The 23,801-nt window shown below is 44.4% G+C and overlaps 2 protein-coding genes across 2 annotated transcripts in view; one reads left to right on the top strand and one right to left on the bottom strand.

Annotated features, from left to right (window-relative positions):
* Positions 1 to 8,880, bottom strand: part of LOC146188988 (beta-hexosaminidase subunit alpha-like) — a 50,865-nt gene extending 41,985 nt beyond the window's left edge. The window contains exons 1-2 of the mRNA XM_084605151.1: positions 8,764 to 8,880; positions 3,165 to 3,450 (exon numbers count right to left, since the gene is read on the bottom strand). Of these exons, the coding sequence (XP_084461277.1) occupies positions 3,165 to 3,450; positions 8,764 to 8,880 (403 nt within the window). The remainder of the gene's footprint in view (positions 1 to 3,164; positions 3,451 to 8,763) is intronic.
* Positions 8,881 to 15,132: 6,252 nt separating this feature from the next.
* Positions 15,133 to 16,947, top strand: LOC146188987 (uncharacterized). The gene is made up of 3 exons (XM_084605149.1): positions 15,133 to 15,371; positions 15,732 to 15,867; positions 16,504 to 16,947. Exons 1-3 carry the CDS (start codon positions 15,133 to 15,135, stop codon positions 16,945 to 16,947), a joined length of 819 nt encoding a protein of 272 aa, XP_084461275.1.
* Positions 16,948 to 23,801: the final 6,854 nt, after the last annotated feature.

Below are 23,801 nucleotides of genomic sequence, written 5' to 3'. Positions count from 1 at the left end.
TGTCATTGGCCCTTCCAGGTCGTCGCTGCTCCGCCCTGATGGCGGCTACAATCTTGGGTTTGATGTATTTGTGGGACAGCTGGCCGATGTCGCCGCAGTTAAAGCATGACCTTGTGGTCTCAGCACAATTTCTTTTCCTTCTTCCTGTAGTCGCTTTCTTCCTTTCTTCTTCTTCTCTTCCCTCTCTCCTTCCTTCATTGGGGAAAGTGTCGGTGGTGGATGGCGTTGCATCGTCTGTGTGTGGGAGTGGACTGATCATTCGACGCCATCTGGCTGACACAACCTTAGCTTTATCATTTTCCCTTCCATAGATATCTTAGCTGTCAATTTACGTTAAAAACTCTGCTATATAGGGAAGTATCGATAAGATACTTCTGTTATATAGTTTTCTCTTGAGGCTTGCTGCTAGGCTCCAATTCATGAAAACCGCCAAATGCGCTCCGTTCCAAAGTTATTCTAGTCTTTTCACTTTCGTGCTCCCGAATCGTAACAAATACTTTTCTAAGTAGATGTAATTTCTTACCACTATCAATGGCTAGCTAGCAACTGCAAAAACCTGTTTTTTTTTTTCGAGGCTGCAGACCAATCCTTTAATTTTCTGTCTATGCTTTTTATCCCAACCTTTCTGCTTTGGCTACAATTGATTGATTATTATTTGTAATTCTTCCCTTGAGGTGCTTAACAAGAAATTATTATTAATATTATTCATTCCTCTTAATCTCCCTCCTTAAGACTCTTAAGAGTTCCTTGGACTGCCAGAAGATCAAATCAGTCGATATTGTCGACCATAAACCCTGACTGCTCATTGGAGGGTCAAATTCTAAAGTTAAAGCTCAGCTACTTTGGTCATCTGATGAGAAGAGAGGAGTCGCTGGAGAAAGATTTGATGTTGGGAAAGGTTGAGGGTCGCCGGAGAAGGGGTAGGCAGCGAACGCGATGGTTAGATGGCATTCTCGAGGCATTGCAGATGAAGCTATGTGATGTTAAGAAGATAGTGAGAGACCGGAAAGCGTGGCGTGACATGGTCCATAGGGTCACGAAGAGTCGGACACGACTGAACGCCTGAACTGAACTGAACTGCCTATGATGATGCGCTTGATTGAATCGAAGATGTTATCACTTCTCATAAAAAACACAAAATACTCATTGTCGAGGTTTTCGAGCCTAAGCTATGACATATCACTGCCTTTCTGTGACGAATTTCATCCTCCAATTCAATTACAACTTCTGCCTCTGCACCACCTTTTACTAATCCAGATGCAGTGGGGAATCCGCCCCGTTTCGCGTATGCACGTGGGGACTGTTAATTTCCTCGGTTTGTTTTCTTTTTTTGACTGCCTGCTTCTAAACAAAACTAGTGATGCTGACGAACAAGTCAGTCGTTTCACTGAAATTGTTCTTAGTGGCATGCGTCAGTAGGCTACATACAGGTACACACTCCTACTCGCAGCACGTTTTCTTTCTTGGTTTCAGGGAACTAAGAACAACGCTAGAATTTAAAGAGTTGGTGCACCATAAAGCAAAACGCACTCGGCTTGATGCGTGGGCAGAATACTTTCGGCGCTTGCGCTCCCATTCCAATTCCTGTATAAGCGGGATCATGACTACTATATCGAGTCTTTGGAGAAGGAGGGCTCGAGTTGTCCTATTGCGTTCTGGCGATGCATTCGCCAGCGTCCCAATAAATCTGATTTGTGCATTAACTTGCTTGACACTCACGGGTGCGAAATTCGGGATGTTGTCGACGGTTTCGCCCAGCCCTTTTCCTCTGTGTACGAAACACCACATGGTGACTCCGTGTTTCTTCAATGTGTTGCACCTAACGGCGCTCTCTTTGATGATAATTCGACTAGTGTTAGCCTTAAGCGCCTGAAACCATCTTTGTTCCCTGGACCTGATGGTGTTCCCGCCGCCATAGTAAAGCATTCGGTACTATCTTCGTACCGGCTTTAACAACAATATTTAATAACTGCTTGAATATTTGGGACTTTCCTCGCCTGTTCAAATCGCACGTGTTTCTCCTCTCTTCAAATCAAGAAACAACATGATGTTTCCAATCATCGTCTTCTGTGTGCAACCTCAAAGCTATTTTAATTATCCTTGCACAAAGTTTTTTTCCTTTCTTTTCAGAGATGTCATCATCATCAATCAGCATGGCTTCATATAGTGTCGTTCTATTACAACTAACCCAGTCACGTTCATGACGTATACCTCTGCTGTAGTCCTTCAGGCACGACAGGTTTAGGCTATGTACTGTGATTTCAGCAACCTTTTCGACGTTGCCACCCGCTCATGATGCACCAACTAGCCTCTCAGCCGTTATTTTGAGACACCCGCTCATTATTTCTCGAAAAGCTTCTGCTTTCTGTAATCTAAGTTTCATTCGTAACCCTGCTGCGCAGCTACCTTCTTGATTGCTCCTGTTTTGTCAGCATCAATAGACAGACCTCCTTTGTTTACCCTGCAACCAGTACCGTTCTTCAAGATCCTGCATTAGGCCCGCTTCTGTTCTTTGTTTATATTGATGACGTTTCTTCCCCAGTCAAGATTTCCTTGTTTCTCCTTTATGCTGACGATATACAAAAAAAAGGTAATACATTCTTTTCAAGATTGCTTCTCTTTCAAATCCGACAGATCTGCTCTCTTTCTCTAACTGGTGCACGAAGAACGAGATTACTCTCAATTATTCCAAACCTAAAGTTATCTCATTTACTTATACAACGCATAACCTTCATTGCCCTTATTCCGTGACTGCATTAAGAAGAACACTATTCTTAATTAATGATTAATTAAATAATAATGAAATAATTACAAGTGATCAGCTTGATTATTACATACTACACACACTTTATCGTTTTAACCAACATCTAAACTTTTTCACAGTCATCCATATGCAGGACATTTACGTGTCGACGAACGCTGGCGACACGTTCTGCCGTACGGCCACAGCCGTAGACTGCTATCGTATTAATAACTGCATTTTTTTTTCGTTCCTCACAAGTATATTGGTTGCAACTGTCCACTTGTTAGCATATTTATTTCTGCAGGCTCTGTACACACCATCTGTACTCTACAAAAGCTGTTTCTTGCTAAATTTCAATTAGGCAAAAATGTAAACCAATGTCAAGCCAGCTAAATGTATGTGCTATATGATGTGGACTCACAACTCTCCTCCATGTCTGGATGCGGCATTTCCGCGCAATCTCCGGTCATCTTCACGGTGAGGACGTCCAGGTCGGTCAGAGCCTTCCGCCGCGAGCGAGAGTGCTGTTCCTGGCCCTTGCAGCCCGCGAACAGGATGCGTTTGCGGTAGCGCTCGATGGCCTTCTGGACCACATTGCAGGATCCATCGTATTTGAAGGAGAAACCATTCGGATCCAGCGATAGAAGCTTTTTTCCCGTAGCCTGCTTTAGGGGCAGAGGCCACACCTCACCTTGCGTTGGGACCACCTGTCAGGTGCGAGAACATTGATTTATTCGCACGCACACATTACTTTTTTTTTTCAAAAACTGCGAGTTACCTAAGCCGAGGTAATATCTGATTTTATGCTCTACTCTTACCGAGAAGAAAGTAGTAACGACGACTATATTCAGCCCAGAGCATCGTCTTAGGCGTCATACAACATGTTTCGATAGTTGCTTAAACAGGGCTTCATTTATCCTACTCTTGAACATCCTTGTTGTAGTGACTACCAAAGCGGTTTCTACAGCAAAATATTTCTTTCATGAGAAATTTAGCGCGTGCGTTTTACCAGCAACCGTATCACAAAAAGTTTTAAATCAACAATCTACAAACTACTGAAAGTTGTTGAGCAACACGCTGTTTAGGAATTATATCCGGCATGCCTCTCTTTCGAAAAAATATTCCTTTATCACTAAATACCTACGTTACCCCTGATGCCGGTATTGCGGACTTTCCCCACTTTTAATTTTACATACTTCAAATAACTTTCCTGTGTGTTCATTAACCCCTTCTTTCTAATCTTAAAAACATCACGCAGTGCAGATATTTCTTAGATGCGTGTTTCTTGGAATTGTTACATATTAATCACGTGTGCGATTAAAGTAAGGAAATAATAACCGAGTAACCATTGCAGGATTAGGAAAATGAATGCATTCGAAAACCCCTCTTGAAAGCTTTCGCTAAGGTACTCATGGACCAAACATTACAGGTATGCACTCTTCTGAAGCGAACCGATACGTTGATCAAAAAGAGGCCTAGCAATGTGGCGTCTCCGGTGTGCTCACATGCCCCGCTCGATGTATGGACTCTTATATGCGCGTCGGCAAGAGCGCATGCCGAAGCACAGAACAAATTACAGTAAATGAGACCGCGAAAAATGGCTGCCACAGCGAAATTCCCAACAATAACCAACGGCAATTTTCGAACCCTCCCACACCAATGATGAAAATCCGGAAGAAGCGCGATTTTCTTTACGATGTCGGAATAGGCAAAAACGTTGGTCCTCTATGAATCCTATATGTTTAAGCATGACTCGTACTAGGAAGGATATCAGGCAGCAACACTAAGGAATAGTTAGGAAGCTCAAGATATACCGAAGCGATGTGTAGAATTACGTGCCCACATCACAATAAGGGCTATTATAAACAAGTCATGCACACAGAGGAAGGGGCTGAATGTGCATTAAAGATACATCATCGAAGATGACACCGAGTAAAACTTCTTGACAGATCGATAAATAACACCGATTAGGCTATCACCTTAGAGCCGACCACATTCGCACTCACAGAGAAAGCGTTTTCATTGCCCCAATCCAGTGCTCCGTTTCACAAGCTGCTGGCAGCCCTATGAATGTTGAAGGCCTGGTGGGCAACTCACGGTGATGAGCAATACATTATTGCGTTTCTATGCACCTCTCGAAAGCGGTATGAGAACGCGGTGTCAACAGGGTCGTGTAGTGCGGATCATCATGATTAGCCATACCCGGCCATACGGTTCGTAGTGCGGCCAGCAGCTTGTGAAACGCAGTACAGAGTCGTATCATATCTGATCAACCTTGCGTGCATTTGATCGCACACGTGCGTTCATGCCCTAGGCATACGCCCTATTCTTAAACTAATCACGACACTTTTATGTACAGAAAATGAGCTTTTTGTTTGTTGTTCAAAAACCTGTTCTCAAGTTTAGAGAAACGTTTATTTTTCGCCAATTTTCTTCCATTCCCCAAGTTTTTATGTTTTGTCACACGCAAAACAGCCCGGTGTACCGGTAAGGTACACCGGGCTATTTTGCGCTAAATTATATAAATAACGCCTAGTTAGTGTGTATTAAGTGGAATAAAACGTTTCAACAAATGCAATACAAAGACGATGCGAGACACTCTCTATAGGGCTACATTGGATCTAAAACTAATTGCATGTTATTATGTAGGCTTCTTGTTGCTTTACCACTAGCCAGTGTGTGTTTCTTTTTCTTTCAATAAGTCACTGAGTTGTATTTGTTTTCTGCTGCAGTTTCCTGCGACACATAAAAAATTGTTCAAAGCTAATTTCGATATGCGTGCTTGCCTCTGAGGCAGCGTTATAAACATAACTGCGCACTTCTAGTGACTCTTCGCATTCCACCTTCATACCAACATAAATCGTATTCTGAATTTCTATTGCTCGCATCACGATAATGCTTCACAACCACGCTCCTTAGTAATTAACGAAACTTTTAAAGGTGATGTCTAGATTTTTTACTTCTTTCTTCTTTGCTTTCGCCCTCGTGAATTTCTAGAATCTATTAGATGAACAAATGCCGTGTGTAACTTTATTCATAAAGACCCGAAAAGCCAATTGAAGTTCCGCCTTAAAGGTATGAAACAATAGTTGGCTGTGGAAGATTGGGATTCTACAGCGTTGAGAAATCGACGTAGATGTACAGTTTGCTTTGCGAAAGCCGCCACCTGTCTTGGCAATGACGGATAAGGTCCCGATGGTGTTCTGTTACCGGTCGAATGCCAGTAACAGAACACCATCGGGACCTTGTCCGTCCCGACTATTACGACTCGTTCGTTTTATATTTCTCTCTATAAGCCAATTACGTTATCACGTGATAGAGTACCTTATGAAAGTACGAACATGAAATTCGATATTAGAGGCTGGGAACACTTAATACTTAAGACCCTCTGATAGTCGATCAGAATGAGCGTTAGTGGCTTCCGTGTGCAGTTTCGCTTGCGTATCCTCTTCCGCGTACATGCATCTGCTACTAGCGCCTAAACACTAGTCTTCAGATTTGCGCGTTTGCTACCTCATGCATTCCTAAACTAAAAAGTCTGAAAATCACCCGACCTGAGATATCAAACCCCGTTTTAAACACACCGTATGCGCTGTTAGGTGTCAGTTCAGTCGTTCAGTCTTGTCCGACTCTTCGTGACCCTATGGACCTGGTCACGCCACGCTTTCCGGTCTCTCATTATTTTCCTAACATCACATAACTTCATCTGCAGTGCCTCGAGGATGCCATCTAACCATCGCGTTCGCTGCCTACCCCTTCTCCGGCGACCCTAAACCTTTCCCAACATCAAATCTTTCTCCAGCGACTCCTCTCTTCTCATCAGACGACCAAAATAGCTGAGCTTTATCTTTAGAATTTGACCCTCCAATGAGCAGTCAGGGTTTATGGTCGACAATATCGACTGATTTGATCTTCTGGCAGTCCAAGGAACTCTCAAGAGTCTTCGCCAGCACCACAATTCAAACGCGTCAATTCTTCGACGGCCAGCCTTTTTCACAGTCCAACTCTCGCATCCATATATCACAACTGGAAAGACCATAGCACGAGTTATACGGATCTTGGCTGGCAGACTAATGTCTCTGCTCTTTACTAGGCGGTCAAGGCTAACCATTGCTCTCTTTCCCAGAAGCAGGCGTCTCCTAATTTCATGGCTGCAGTCTCCTTCCGAGGTAATCTTGGAGCCCAAGAAGAGAAAATATGTCACAGCTTCCACTTCTTGTCCCTTGATGCTCCAGGACTTGATAGGGCAAGACGCCATGATCTTTGTCTTTTTAATGTTCAGTTTAAGCCCAAACTTCTCACTCTCTTCTTGTACGCGCATCAGAAGTCTAGTGTGTCCTATTTCTTATCCAAGGGTCCTTAGCAGTTCGATTCCTTGTATGGATCTTTCGTCTTAGCAGCTCGCCAACTCGGTCATGCCATGTTTTCTTATGAATACACACGAACCAATGGCCTATCAGTAGCTGGTGTTTGCCCCTACCAACTTAAACCTGCCAAGTGATGCTCTTGATTATTTCCTCATAATGACGAAGCTATATCAACCGGAGAATAAAGATGTTACCACTGCCAAGGTTTAAAGCGAGTGTTAAAGTTCTCGTTCTGTAGAGAATCAGATGTTGTCACCGTTGTGAGTGAGAGTCATATACAAGGCTTCTACAGGTGGTAGTCACCATGTGACATGATCAGCTGTCGTATGACGTCAGCGGACCGCACATGACAGGAGCTGCCTACTTGCGCTTCTTTCACTGGAGAGGGTAACCTAACCACCCAGGACCATTCGACGATCAGTAAGGTTTCCTACGCCAATACAACGCGGCATACCGCACCTCCCTAACCTAGGACTGTATGCAATGACTGTGTCAAGACAAGAGCGGCACAATTTAGGGAACTTTTGAAAGCGCGATCAGCCAAAAACATGTGCACGACCGAGGATCTGCAGGGATAGACGTAGACCGAAGCCTTTCACTACTCTTCGTCATAGACTTAAACACAACTTACGTGCCGCATAATATAAGTATCTTTGTCATCACCTTCATCCATATAGAGGGTCTGGCCTGAATGTAATGAGAGCTGATGCATTCCATATTAATTAAAAAATTTATTATACCCATAACCTTCAATCTAAGAACGCTGGGCATCGACACATTGAGCCCAGTCAGCTTTCCACTGTTGGCGTTTCTGGAAATTGTGTCTGAAATCTCGACTACTTTTACTGAGGCCTTTTGGACAACTTTCTCAGCATGGTACCTATGTTTTTTTTTTCTTCAACTTGTGTTTCATTATTAAACAAAAACTGTCACAAGTTGAGAACTGAGGGGCGTAAGGTCGCTGGCGAAGGGCGGTTATTCCTCTAACCAATAAAACTCTTTGATTGCGAGCGACTTGTACGACGTATGCGACGTGTGTCCCGGTGCAAACTCAATGATGTCGCGATCTTCAGATGGAAGAACAGGTCGCGGTGCCGCAGTGGCTCGAAGACGTTCAAATAAAACGAACGTCTTTACCGTCACTTAGCGGAGAACAAATAGCTTATAGAAGACTTCACTGCAGTCAGAAAACACGGCTTACATAGTTTTTGTTTTCATATTCGACTTACGCGTCATCCTCTGACGAGAAGGTTAACCTGACATTAACAAATACGTAGTGGCTAGCGAGCGATTCGTGGCTATTGTTTTGTTGCTGCTTTATCAACCTAATGAAATGAAAGATAGCTGTTAGATGGTACCTTGCCAAAAGTTTTGCTACGATACATTTATTTTTACTGTTGGCAGCTAACTTCTATTTCATAAATAGAATAAAAGGCAATTTTAGTATTACAGATATCATTTCTTTTCCTGATGCAAGCATTGAAACTTTTCTTACTGCTACACAACTTGGCACATGTATGCGGACAGATTATTCATCATTCCTGTTTCGCATTTCCACTTCACACCTCGCATCTTGTCCATTTTTTCCTGCAAAGTCGTTACCCCTGCCCAAGTGAGTTTAAGGCACCCTAGCATTGTCCCTCGAGTACTCACCACGCTTGGCCTCCACGACAGGTTAGGGTTCCACGCACCCTCACGCCGCACTGTCCTGACGACGGAAGGTTCCCAGCAAGCGAGCAGCAGCAAGGGAAAGAACTGCCGCCAGCTCATTGGCTGCAAATCATTGGTGGTGTATCAGCAATGCACCATATAATTTACTACATTGAAGCTTAACAATGCCTTGCACATTGTTCACTAGGCTTGTTCTCTGTGCGACAAAAATTATGCGAGACTCCTTATCTTCGCCTTTATGCGGATGACGCGATAGCGTAAGCGACCACACAACTTGTGGAATCCCCATTTTAACCAAGCCGTCTGAACGTGCATGCATGACCTATGATTATGTGCCCGACACGGCATCGAGAGCATTGTAAGAATGATTCTTATTTGATGTTTCAATTTCACATGAACAATCCGAGTTGTTTGCTCTTCACACCTGTCTGATATCACGTGGTCTGTTAAACCGCACAAACCATCGAAGAATCAGCGCCCGGCGACACCAGCTGCTAGGTCCCACCTGCCAGAGCCACGCCCGCAATTTTTTGTTCCCAGCGAAGACATCGCCACTGACGCCGGATTTTTGAGCAACTGTACATTTCACTCAATGCATTGAAAACGTCCGCCATTAAATAAATTTATACGCCAGAGGAGACTGAACGTCGGACATATGTGAATTCTCCAATTACGTAGATGAACAAGTCTAAATGAGCGACTGTTGCGCTGTGAAGGAGGGACTCGCTGCCTATTAGCCGGTCAGCCAATTTTCGCCTGTTACACTCTGCTTGATTCAACAAGGTTGACGACTGGGCTCGTTGTTATGAGTTCATACTTAACCAGCCAAAAGACGAGACACAGCCTTGTCCTGTCCTCCTCTTTGCTGTGTCTCGTCTTTTGGCTGGTTAAGTATAAACTCTGCTTGAATCTACTCATAGCCTCCTTTATGCTCTAGTGTATAAAGGAGGCTATGATCTACTGCGCGGAGAGCTTCCTTCGCTGGCTAATCGTCGCTCGTCACGGCTCGCGCCACCCAGATTATCCGGGATGAGCTAAGACTTCACAATTAAAAATAATGTTCTTCATACCAAAACTACTATGCGATGTTCACTTTCTAGCCTGCGTGGGAAACCATTGCAGAGCCCTGACGTGCGGAACCAGTGAGGTTAAGATTCGGCATTCAGTGACAATAATACGTCCACACAGGGGCTAACAGCCCTCTAGTCTTGTAAACATTACACAAAATTACAACCGATTACAATCACAATTACTCCATTTCAAATGTAAAGGCTGACAGAAGCCAATTACAGCTCCAGGAAAGAAACTGAAATTGCATGGCAGAAGTTCACATCAAAAGGGTTTAAAATGAAAACTGGAAGGATTGCAAAGGATTTCAACACGTTTTATAAGCTATAAATACCACCGCACTGATTCGGTCACAGAAATGCTAAAACCGTGTCAGTTAGAAACACCAGAAATAGGAAGCAGAAAGCAAAAATTGTAAATTTTCTGCTGATAATGAATGATAAAATAAAACTTCATAAACAACACTGTGTTGCACTTCTTGTCAAGCGTGGCCCACGAAAAAAAATCACAGTAAGGCATTGCAACTGGTGTCTCCCGCTACGCCTTCTTTTAACGATGCAATAGAATTCTTGAAATCAACTGCCAAGCAATCCTGTGGACAAACGTTAAGTAAAAAATTTTGAGATAGGTGAGAACACGCTCTTGGAGGATTGCAGTGCAAATCTGTAATTCTGTTTTATTGAGTGTACATTAGCGAAGAAACTTTTATTTGTATTTGTATGTGCTTCCCTCCTTGTAATAACCCTCATATAGAGGGTTAACAGTATGAGTAAATAAAAAATAAATAAAAATTATCAGTCCCTTACTTTTTCTCGAACTTCATTGCCATAATAGAATCTCGCTTAATCTAAAAAGACTAGAAATATGTTCCTCCGTGCTTGATCATTTTTGACACGTGATTATTTTTTAAAAGTTTGCATCACTGATTTTGCAACACTTCCACGGGAAGCCATCGGCCGCTACACTGAACACTCTCCACATGCAAGCGCTCGAAAGTACGGCAGTGCTTGGTTAAGCAATGCTTTGATGCCAGCTGCTACATCCCCTCTGAGCAGCCATGGTGACTCAATGGTTAAGGCGGTCGACTGCTGAACTAATTAAAGCGGACTCGAATCTCCACCACGGCGGCCGCTTTCCGATTAGGAAAGGGGGGGGGGGGGGGGGGTTGAAGAATGCAAAGAGCCCGCCCTGCACTGGGTGAAGTCAGTGCACTTTAAAGAACCTCCCAAGGTGGGCGAAAATTTTCGGAGCCCTCAACTAGGGCGTCTTTTGTAGCCTAAGTTGCATTGGGGCGTTCAACCCTACCAACCAAACCATGTCAAGCCAAACATCCTCTAAAAAGCACCGCGCTCCGTCACTGGCACCGAGAAAAGGCATTTTAGATTAAGTCGCCAAAAAGCTGAAAACATTGTTCCGGTATTTTCTTTCGAGCATTAGAGGCGGTTCCTCGCTTTGAAATAAAGCAAGACTAGTTGGGTCCCTAGGTCAAATAGTGCAGCTCATGATGTCATCAATCGCTGCACACTCATTTGTCTTTAAATCAACGAATTGCAACAGGTGCCAGCACACGAAAAGAACGAAGACCGCGGAGAGTGAGGAGAGCGCAACAAGCAAGGCAGCTTGAGCACCGTTGTGCGAGCGAACGATCTGAAGGAAAGCGCTGCTTCAATGGCTTCTGAAAGTTACGTAACCTACAAATGCGAGACACTTTGTAAATGTAGATGTAGGATAATATAATGATCAGGTTTTAGGTTTTTTATCGTGCACTAGGTCACGTTTAGGAAGCGCAATAATTTTGACCAGGTCAAATACTTACCTACCTCATGCCGACGAAGTTTTTATGTTCCAGAAGCGCGCAAGCTTATCTGACTACTTGAAATTTTAATAATGAATTACTTTTTTTGTTAAGGCGACGTTTTTAAACGCACAAAAAGGGTGCAGAAGCAGAGACGTACGGAAGTCGAATGACTCGGGTAAGTTGCTAATACAGACAACACAGAACGAGCGCTGGCCACAGTAGAGATAACTCATTTCAGCCTGCGAGCTTCTTCAAAACCAAAATACTGTTCTAGTCTTTGAACGCTTCCCTGAGATAATAATTTTGTACCAATTTTGACATTTTGTTTCTTAGGAAACCACATATCGTAAGCAAAGCGCTCTTGTCCAAATGAATTCTTTTAGCTTGCGGGTTCAGTATATGATCAACGCGTCACCTTAAATGCACTGAAAACTGCGAGGAAACATATTGGGATTCAATTTTTCTTCCAAATGTTTAACAAATTTAATGTTGATGATATATCCACACTAAAGCGTAGGACACTTACAGCATGACCGCTTATGCCTCTCGGAGCGGTTAAAAAGCAATATGTAAGCCAATGACCACATTGATAATTCCATGCAATGTTTAGCTCTTACGATGCTAATGTAAGTGGGAAATTTTCACTTCACTATCTTTCAAAACGAATATAAAGCGCTTCATAATAGATTTTATACCATCCAGCCTATGATGCAGCTATCACGCACACAATGCCATACCACAGCTTTTGGGAGGATATTTTGCAACGTAACTTAAACCAACTCAGACATTGAAAACATTTTCTTCGGCGTTAAAGGAATCATAAAGCGCCTTCCATTGAGCGTCTTAAAGGGACACTAAAGACAGCCAAAGATGGTATGAAAATCTAATAAACTACATTTGGTGACACTGTCGCCGCATATCCGGCAGCAAAAAATCGAATAATTGCTGAGATATTGCGATAAGAAGTTGAGGTTTTTTCTTGTTCCCGCCGGTCGAATTCAAACTGTGGCCTCCAACTACGTACTTGGAGTTGAGTGACGCACACTATGACGTAAGCGGAGACTCTGTGATAGCTAGCGAGCCGGCGCGGCCCGCGGCGTCGCATCCCTCAAGGGCCAACTTGGCAACAGCGTACTCGCAATGACGGCCTCAGCCGAAATAAATAAAACGATGAAGAGAGTAATTTATCGAGCGATGGGCCCATAAAGGAAGAAAAATAACAAACATAGAGCGCTTGTAATGCACGATACTTTACATGTTTCTCAAGCTTTTGCGCTCCTTCTTGCACTGTGTATAAACAAACCAAGCCCTCGGTCATCGCAACGCTTCCTGACATGTTTACATACAAATAAGATTTAGTTACCAGCAAAATAGTGTCCTCGCTGCTGCGCTTGTCAGTTTTGAAGCTTCGTCGCACTTTTTTCCTTCAAGGTTTGTGCTACAGCTCCGTGTTCAGCGAAAATTACGTCCACGGTAGCAGAACATGACCGAAGTGACGGCGCCACTACATTTGCCAGCGCTGGGAAATTCCACATGTTAAAATGGATCCAGTGCACAATATAGTGCGCATAGGCATCCAGAACATTAGTTGCAAGACGTGAGAGCAGGTAGCATGCGCCGATGATCAAGAAGTTGTAATTTTTAGACCGGCAGCAGAAACACTTTATTGTAAATGGGGCCATGACATAAAAACTATAAATATTTCGAAGGGTCTTGTGGCGTAGCCGAGCGGTTAGCGCCGAACGTTACAGAGCAAGAAGTAGCGAGTTCGTCTTACCGTTTCTGACGTTTTTTTTTTTTGTTTTTTTTTTACAAAATCGATTTTTTTTTTAACCTTTTGTAATGTATTTCTGGTGCTTCGTTATTTTTAGTTTTTACTTTTTACTCGAGGCCTTTTTTTTCGCCGGGCGACGAGCGCAATATATCGACGCTCTCCTTGGTATGAGCGGCAAGTATGCCCCTTTTGTTTACGACGCCTGCAAAAAGCACGTTGAAGGTCTTGTTGACGCAGTATATGTTGGTCAGATGTGCCATGATTTAGTGAACAATTCAATGATAATGCGTTTTTCCTTCGGTATTTAGCATATGTATGCTTTTCGTGGCGTACGTAGCTGCAGTCAAGCGGTCAGGTCGCAGTCGAAGCGGCAACGGCGGCGATATGTTGGCGCAGAAGTGTGAACGAAGGAGTGTGTCGGCGGTAGCGGATTTCGCTCGCTCGTGCCTCCGAATGCTCAAATGGGAACCATCAAGACGCATCTGCTGCTCCAAGCTCGTAATTCAGGCGCTGCAGTTTCAAACAAACTATCCGAGTGCGCACGAAATGCCTGAGCCGAAACATAACCAAAACTGAAGTGGGCGCATGTGGCGCCTCCAAGTATATTTTTGTATTTGCCTTGCAACGTTTACGTTGTCTTTTCGCCGTCGTTTACGTATGATAAAAGCGTGTTATCATGTTTGAGAAAAAACGTACTACGGCATTCAAACATGCAACGTAATTCGCATTTGTCAGCCTCCGGGATCCCTAGCGCGTCACGTGATTTGTGATTGCGAACCTCGGCCGTTTGGCTGTGGTGGCGATACCTGTATTTCTGTTATTCTTCTTTACTACCTTATAACAGCTCTGTTTTCAGTAAGAGTGGTCTTTTTGTAATCAGGAACTGGCATTCTATCGATGCAAACCCACTTGCTTTCTCTCTTTAGTGTGCCTTTAAACAATGTTAACCGGGAACTTTATTTTATTAAACTTCTGATAGCGCTTGTCTCCAAGTGTGCGTTGTTGCGCTAGTCGGTCAGTCATTTTAATTCAAATGGTCAGCACATTTTAAGACTAAACGAGCCATCGGAATGTATTGCTTGCCAGGCACCTTGTCCACGTCTTACGCAAGCCTGGTACATGAGCGCCTAATACCGCTGTCACACGGTCATTTCGAAAGCCCTCGAACGGATTGTCTATCGACTCGAAGGCCTTCGAACGCTGCCACACGGGTGTTTTCAACGGCCATTGAGTCGATAGTCTATCGAGTCAACGGAGCAGCTCAGAACTCTATCGAGATTTCGAAGGCCATCGAACGTCGCGCAAGGTTGCTAGCGTTGACGCACGCGCACCCTCGCGCACAACGCGTTTACGATACCAAAACATTAAAAAGCGTTATTATTTCACATCTTTAATTTACTCGGTAAAATATTAGTGTGTGTAATAATTTAAAAATAGCATTGTTTTATTTTCGGCGCATTATATTTGTGCTATCTACCACTGTAACCTGCGCCGCCAAGAAAAGCAAACACAATGAAAAGCACAGCCATTTTGGTGTAGTCCTCGGACCACGGTGCACGGTTGTCGATCGTTAGCAATAATATTTGTCTGCCTTTCTTTCGTTAAATTTTACAAATTCATTTAAAGCGTTTTCTTTTTTAATTGAACCAGCGGTTATCAGGTGTTTTCTTTTTGTCCCTCCTTTTCTCTACGTGCCTTTTTTTTTTTTGACATGACGTTTGAACAAGATAAAAAACGTGCTTCCGTCGCGCCGGCATCGCGGCACTTGTGGAGTGAGCGCGAAACGTATTTGCTGATAGATCTGTGGGAAGATCGCCTCAACGACCTCCGTCGTCAGAAAAGGAATGGGGGGATTTACGAAGATATTGCTGCAGCCCTGCGGAATTACGGCTTCGTCAGGACGCGCGCCCAGGTCCACAATAAGATAGAGAATTTAGGCCAAACATACCGGTAAGTGACTTTTTTTTGTGCACGTGGTTTATATTCATGGTGTCCGTCGCGTTAAAATGTTGGCGCAGAGCCTTTGCAACTTCGTTAAAACTGCAAGCTGGGCTAGTTGGTAATTTCTTCTTCGAATAATTTTGTTAGCGTTAAGTGTCCCTTGTGTATCGTGTTCTTTGTGTCCGTGTTTTTACCGCTAAAATGATTCCACAAGCCTTTGCAAGTTTGTAAACATCACCTGCTGAAGTGCTCAAAGCCAGCATAGTTTTGCATGCACTAGGCTAGATAAGCGCAAAATCACTTTTTTTTTTCCCCATTCCACTTTCCTGTATTCTCTTTTCTGAACAGTTGACTGCCTACACTTTTCAGGCAGTGGCTGAGGAAGCGAACGACGGGCTCGGGAGCTGTCCCCTGGGAATTCTTCTGGAGAATTCATGGATTTCTGGGGACGCTCCCACTCAATGACCCGACTACGGCGCAGGAAAGCGACGTGACAGTTGAGGAAGTACACGGTAATATTTATTGCAGCTTTTAGCAGTGGTATTTGTTGCACAGCGTGCTTTTCTTTATTAGTGTTGTTTCTGTAGAGAGCATTCCAGTGCTTGTTATGAAGTTAATGCCCAGTAATGGGTTGAAATCGCAGTCAGCATACATATAGCTGAAAACAGGAGCTGATGCACCGTCTGCGTTTGTGCCGGGATGCCTGTACAGGAAGTTTATTTCAGTACACTGCCTGTGCCACAATGTCATAGGAAAACAGCACAACAGGAGTAAACTAGACAAAGCAGTGTTTATTTCAGCATAGCCATGTCATTAAGGGCAGTTGCATGCACTTCTTCTAAGTACATAAATGAATATAGGCTACCCATTATCAAACACTAGCTAATGTCCATCGAAATGTAAGAATGTAGTAGTTTGTGTGCGTTTAAAGTTTTTTTTCTTTACCGTGTCTGCCAGTAACATTGTGCTTGTTTTGTATTTCGACCCATCAGTAGCCGTAAAAGTTATGTGTCCAACAGACTGTGTGTACTTGTTCTTAGAACAAATAAAGAAAAAAAAATAGAAATGTGGAGCTTTGTGAAAAGAATCTTTTGCTGTCTATTCAGTTCTCCTGCATAATGTTCTTATGACTGCCATGCAGATAATTCTGCAAATGGAAAGAGGGGAAGACCCCAGCACATTGAAGGAAATCCCAGCACCCCTGCCCAGCACGGACGATGGCCTGCGTTGCAGCAGCCCTGGCGCAGAGGACTTCGAGGAGGCACCACCACCTACGTTATGTGCCACACCGCCTGCGCCACGTGCCACACAGCCTGTGCCATGTGCCACACAGCCTACACCATGTGCCACACCGCCTACGCCACCACAGTCGTGTGCCGCACCACCACACCCTACGCCTCTGGCAAGAAAGAGAAAGCGGCAGGGAAACTGCCAAGCAGACGCTCAAGCGGCACAACTGCAAGAACAAAAGGTTCTGCGGGAACAGTTGCTTGCAGCCCGCGCAAAAGAATATGAACAGAGGGAGCGACAAATTGCTCTGCAAGTTGAACTTATTAATATACTGAAAGATTACTTCCAGAAATAAAATAAGATACTGTTAACAATTTGTGCTACTTCTGTGTTGAGTATAACAGCATGACCTTAGTTGTGCTCCAGAAGAGACGCCAGCAATCAGACCTCTATATTGGCTGAAAGCTCGTTCGTAAGAAAGTAGGCACATGCTTTGATGAAGCATTTGTCTGCTCCAGAATATGCATGATACACATTCCAGTGCTGCTTATGATGCATGGTGCACATCTTTTGACATGGTGCTTTTAGCCCATTTCAATTTTTTCCTGTTGCTACGAATGCGTCTTTAAAAATACTATACTCCGTTTCACAAGCTCTTTGCAGCACTACGAAAGCTAAGAGCAATCTGGGCCAATGAGGGTGGTGCGCATTGCATGGCTATGCTCATAATCTTTTGTGCTGCCGTCAGCGATAGGCACGCAGGAACACAGCCACACAATGCGTGCTATCCTTATTGCTTTCGTAGTGCTGCAAACAGCTTGTGAAACGACGTATAAGTATAGCAGCTTCACCATTTTCTATTGTGTGTAGAAATGGCGATGCAGTGGAAATTACAGCAATGCTATGCAAGCTGTTTCTTCACTACATTAGGTGATGTCACTACGGCCTCAAACATTGATTTTGCACTGAAATATTCAATGCAGTCTGTTATTACAGACACGCAAGAAAAGGTACTGCCATGCTCTGGTACATTATGTCCTATTGCAGTAGAAATTAGTTGTGTTCTGAAATTACAGGGAGTTTGGAGGTAATCTGACTGTCTAGATGTGTGTATTGTAAATAATGACACACTATAGAGAGGGAACTGGTTCCGGAGGGGTCTGCACTGTGGCTTTGCCAAGGCACACACTTGGTGGTCCTGAAAAGGACCGTTTTTGTGTCTTCCTGACAAACTCGGCACATCCTTGTCCTGGTACACTGCAGTGTACACATAGCCGCAGCAGCCATGTGAAATCATCTGTGCTTGAAGAATTCGACGAGTGCTGTCCTGACCTCGTTGCCGGTGCTTTCTTCTACGTCTGTGTTGTGCTGTGGCTGCTGGAGGCCATCATTGGAGTTCTCCACTTCTGTGAGCCACTGCTGCAGCACGGCATCTCCAAGCTCCTCGCAAACGTTATTCAAAATGCAGCACGCACGAACAGCCAGCCGGGAATTGTCGATTGTGCATTCCATGCGCTTCATAATGAAGCGGAACTGGGCTTTCAGTCTGTCAAAGGCGTTTTCGACCACTCGCCTTGCCTTTGACAAGCGATAATTGAACTGCCTTTGTTCGGCACTCATATGGGCCCGGTGGCTGAATGGTTTCAGCAGGTTGGCAGTCAGCGGAATGCCTGGTCACATAATATGACCGGAGGCACTGCAGTGCTACCCATCATGGTGACTGGCTGCCGGAACAGAGAGCTGTTCACAGCTTGCTCAAGCTTTGACCCACTGTACACATGGGAGTCATGGCAGCGGCCTGGGGATCCTATTTTAATGTAAAGGAACCTGTAGCGGTGGTCCACAAGTGCAAGTAGGATGATGCTGTACCTGTAATAAAAATTTATAGGGTTAATTTATCATTTCCAAGCAGTCAGTACATAACAAAAACAATTTGCGCGTAGCATTGCAATGCTTGCCATAAGCTTTTTTTGTTTGCTCTTGCATGAATCATTTGCATGCATGAGGGGCCAATACGCTGCCGACCCTGGCGCCCAAAGTATGACATCCGATAGCACAGTTTTAATTGCATGTCGACGCTCAATATATACCGATTACCATTATAGGAAACCTGCACTGGCTAGGCAGCGCTGCATTTTTTCCACAGTGCGCCTAAAAAATGTTGCTGTTAGACGCTTGGTTCGCGATAAACGACCGAGCATATTGATCCCTGTTATAGATATGCATGTGACAGATAACGTCCTTGCCTAAGCGCTCTCGATGTAGCCCAGTTATCTGGCAAGCCATGCAAAGCTTCGCCACAGCGTGCAATCTGATGCCTGTAAGCTCATGCAGGTAGTGTGAAAACGCCCTACGAAAGCGCCTTAAAAGTATTTGCTCTTTTCGTTAGGGTATGTGTTACGGCGCGGCGATCGACACAGCAAACTTCATTGCAGGGTGCCTATACAGCAGATTGAGAGCTTACCATCCTTTGTAATTCCGGTAGACGGCGGCGTTTTCCGTGGGAGGCGACACTGGAAAATGGCAGCCGTCCAACGCCCCAACTGCCTGCGGGAATTGGCACGCAGCGTAGAATTCCCTGATGTGCTCCGGCATCGTGCTGCGCGTCGGCATCTTTACCCACTGTTTTTCCATCAGTTCCACCACGGCCTCGCAAAACTCGCGGTAAGCTTCATTGACGGTCGAGCGTCCGACGGCGAAAAGCTCGGCGATACTGCGTTCTTCGCCTGAAGAACACAGCCGGTATAACCCGATGGCGACCCGCTTGCCAACAGGGATGGCTTCCCTCATGTTCGTGTCTTGCCGCTCCAGCAGCGGTCGCACCGTTTCGACAATGTATCGAAACGTAGATGGCGTGACTCGAAACGCGCACTTGAAGTACTTTTCGCCGAGTTGCGGCAGCGTCTCCTCAAACCACCTAGTGTTACGATTGAAAGCCCATCTTTCACGGTTGACGGTTGTGCCGCATGAAAATGCGGCCGCGTTTAGTCCAGTCAGCAGTAGCAGCTCTTCTTCGATGGCATCTGCCTCAGCTTTTGACGCCTCGATGTCAGCGTCAAGCTGGGAGATGGCAGCGAGCAGAACCATGACCCTGGTCTTTGCATCCGTCACTTCGTCACTCATGGCGATAAACGTGAACAAACACACAAGATCGATAGGGAGATGGCCTGGATTGCAACCTGTATGAACACAGCAGCAACACAGAAAGCAACCTCCGCCGCACAAAACCCACAAGCAAATGGCCGCGATATCAGCAATATCAGTGTTGCGAGAGCATTACAAAACTGCGACAATTCCTATGAACGTCAACGCGTTTACAAAAATAACACACAGTTGTCCTTTATTAACAACTAAAAATCTGCAGTTGCTAAAAAAAGGTAACATATATATTGTATTTTGCATTTATAGAAAGACTTCAGTTCTTTAAGCAAAATCGAAAGCAACGATAGTGACGCCACGAAAGTTTGGCGGCAAACACCAAAACTATTTCAATAGCCTTCGAGTTTTGCCGTGTAGCAGCGGCACAACTCCTTCGAGTTCGATCGCGATTGAAAATCTCGAAGGCTATCGACTCAATCGCCTTTGAAAATGACCGTGTGACTAGGGTATAAGACGCGAGCTCATTAAGATGACGAAGGCTGGGTTTCCTATTTCAATCATTGTTACAGCGACAGACAAGCTTCTGCTCAAACTTAAAGATAGCACGTGTCATGTAATGGCAGTTCAAAGGAAATGAGGCCCGCAGTCCTATTGTATGTGCACGGAATTTTCCACAACCTGAAAAAATCGGCAAAACGCTACGGTGGGCTGGTTTTTTCCGCCCGGTGCAAATGAGCTTCATTGTGCCCTCAAAACATATTCGGAGATAAGAGTAAAGACAACAGCCTGAAGCGCCATGCAACTCGTTTCGTCAAGTGCCTGACGGGTGTTGTGTACGATATCCCCCTCACCTCTGGCCGAGTATAAGCAACCTACAATGAAGTTTGCTGGATCGACCGCCCCGCCTTAACATATATCCTAGCGAGATGATCAAATACTTTTGAGGCGGCATCGTAGGGTGTTTTCACGTCGCCTGCATGAGCTTACAATGATCAGATTACACGCTCTCTTGAAGCTTTGCATGGTCTGTGTCAGATAACTGGGCTATATCGAGAGTGCCTGGGCAAGGACGTTATCTGTCACACGCCTATCTCTAATGCTGCTCAGTATTCTCGGTAGTTTATATTGCGAACTAAGCGGCTAACAGCAGTATTTTTGAGGTTCGCAGTGGAAACCATTCAGCGCCACCTAGGCAGTCCAGGTTGCCTATAGATCGCTCAGATGGGCCGAGGTTTGACAGAGAACTTATAAGTACTCCAGCCTTCATAGAAATCAGGATGCACTTTAGCGCATACCTGAATGCTACACGCGATAAGACATGCCTGGCTTTGCTGGCAGATGCGAAAGTTTTGAGGAGGAGCGTGAGTCAGCTAAAGCGTTGTGTATAAGAACTACAGGTAAACATTATGTAAGTGATCCGTCAATCAAACTGTATCAGAATAAAGGCAGGTTATTCATCTGCGCATGATGTGTGATATGACAATTTCAAGCTATAAAACGTGCTTCGTTTTTCGAATAACGTCAGTCATGAGTCCGCGCTTGTTGTGCTCCTTTCTCGTCCGTATTTGTTTGCTTGTAGCACCCCCTTTTATTTCCCTGACCTGTCCACCTTTTGTGCTTCGTAACTAATCACTAAGCCCGAACATACTGCCCAAGCAAGACAAAGCGTCAAAATCATAGTATCAGTATCTGTGCATACCGCGTCCCTTAAACAATACACATTTGAATTTGAAATGAACTCCCACAGCTGCCATTGCGGTAAGGAACAACACCACCCAAAACACGGGAATGAGACAAGGAGACTACACAAGGCAGTATCCTCTCCTTGCCTTTGTCCAGTGGTTTCTGCTGTGTTGTCCCTTACCATGTCCCACAAAATAGCATATAGCCATGCTCTTTTAAAATGTCATGGCGGAACTGACGACATCGTTTGTCTCCTTTTTAGAGACTGCTTCGCTATGCCTAACTCGTCTGCTTGCATGAAAGGTCCGAAAAGAACGCACGCATTGCATATCTGGAATAGGAATAAACGCATTCTAAATATGTCAACAATCCTTTTCGGCGTGAAACCAATATAAATACCGGAAATATCATTCGGAACCGCTGGTGTATTTTTGCTGTACCGTATGGAAGGATGAGCGGAAAGGACGATAGACACTGTGTATTAGAAGAGCAGCGTCGCAGTCTGTCGACCCATTGAGAATCAAGCAAAACAAAACTAAGGCTAATGCTTTGAGGGGTCAACAAATAGTATTAGGAGTAAACGGCGTTCAAGAAGAAATTTGCAACCGAGATTAAAAGCACGCTGCGCAGAGGTCCATTGCTACACGGAGTTATGTGTGTGTTGTCTTTCTTGTGAATAATTTTATGCGCTCCTTCCGCTTGGTTATTTCACCAAAAATGCGATATTTCAGAGCTCGCTGGCGTTGCTGGAGCATCGGGCACAATGGCAAGATTACTCTGGAGGGCGCTAGCAATGTTTACAGGAAACATGCAGCGCGTATGCTGCTGGGAATCTCGCAAACTATTGAAGATCACTCTGGACACCGCTGCCATTGCGCTTCCGAAGAGTGGGCAAAAGGCTCCTTTGCCCAATGCGAAGATGCGCCTGAATACCCCATAACGAAGAAGCATGAGCGCAGAGGCAAGCAATAACAATCGTTCCTCTCTCTGGAAAAACTGACTGTTATGCTCTATTCGGCTTTTTTTTTTTTTTTAATACATGCGACGGCGAAATTACAAAGACGGTAAGTACACCGCTTCCGATCAGAAGAACGTGCGAAACAATTGCCCTGTAAGGGATCAATACTTCGCAAAACTAACTGCTGTCTTTCGCTCTATATATTCTTTAGAAACACGGCGATTGAAAGTTTGCCTATAATAAGGATGGTGAAATTGGAGGCGGGGACGCCATCATAAGGAGTTTGGTGCACACAGAAGAAAAATATTTTATCGTCTTTTGCTCTCCTTTCTTCGGGAACTTTCAGAAAGGCAGGAGATAGCCCGTATTACGAGGCGGTCAAGATAGGCTTGCAGTCGTATTACTTCGTTAAGACATATTACCAGGACGCTTACGCTTCGTCCGAAGTGCAGACGCGATAACGCCGTTAACACCGCTTTTTCATTCCGCCAATTATTAGGCTGGTTTGTATTGCGGGGAAAAGAAGGTGCAGAATCTGTCTGAATTCTCGCTGGCCACCTACCCTTACATTTAGCACTATATAATTTCAGGTGGATGCACAGTCAATTCGGACTTCTATCGCAAACGTGCCACCAACTTGACTGGCAGGTGGAAAGAGATATGGAAAGAGATGATATAACACCACCCTGAACGCCGCACAGTGAACATTTGCTTGACAAGTTTGATAAGAAATTATGTCGTATGTATTTTCTCTCAACATCACATGCGGCCGTCTGTCCCTTTTTGGGTGAACGAACTGTATGCGACATCGATTATTATTAGAGGGACGTCGCCGTAAGTAAAAACGCGACAGCTTCTTCAACATTTCATTTTCATTACACGAATTTTCGGCTTTAAGAGATTAGAAAATGTTTCGCAAATCGCTAAACGTCATTAACATGTTTCGTTTTGGGGAAAGCGCAGAATTAATCGAGATACATATGTCGCCGGATTCGAAACTCTCCCGCAACCTAGTCTCTAACCTTACTAGCAGATGGATGCTACATCAGAAGCGAAATTTTATGAGACACCTTAACCCTTTGTTGGATGCTCTCCACTACAGTAGACAAATTTCAACAATTTTTGGAGAAAGTTCAGCGCATTCCCATGAGCATACTGGAAACAACAATGGATAAAAAAGCTGTATTTCTACCGCTCAAGATGGCGCCGCTATATCGATGATTTTAGATTTCTTTTAGATATTGCATTTATTTTACAAAACATTTTATCACTTTTATGTGTTTTCCTTCCAAGCCTGTAAGGAAAATTGTCCACAGAACGCTTTCCTGCTCATACTACTTACAACGCCATGATTTCTATGATTTCTTAGCAGACCATAGAGCTAACGTATAAACAGCTGCAAAATTACCTGAAAGCTCAAATACTACCACGACATTTCATTTTCTGCTTTCGCTATCCATCTAAGTCAT

The sequence above is a fragment of the Amblyomma maculatum genome, chromosome 5, assembly GCF_055883805.1.
Source record: "Amblyomma maculatum isolate TAMU_Amacu chromosome 5, ASM5588380v1, whole genome shotgun sequence".
Lineage (NCBI taxonomy): Eukaryota > Metazoa > Arthropoda > Arachnida > Ixodida > Ixodidae > Amblyomma > Amblyomma maculatum.
The sequence above is the reverse complement of the archived record's forward strand: the minus strand, read 5'-3'. Positions and strand labels throughout refer to the sequence as shown.

Bases quoted from the DNA above. Each gene is read 5' to 3' on its own strand.
- LOC146188987 (XM_084605149.1), top strand. From the start codon at position 15,133: ATGACGTTTGAACAAGATAAAAAACGTGCTTCCGTCGCGCCGGCATCG. The intron at 15,372-15,731 runs GTAAGTGACTTT...TACACTTTTCAG, and splicing joins AATTTAGGCCAAACATACCG to GCAGTGGCTGAGGAAGCGAA. The intron at 15,868-16,503 runs GTACACGGTAAT...ACTGCCATGCAG, and splicing joins GCGACGTGACAGTTGAGGAA to ATAATTCTGCAAATGGAAAG.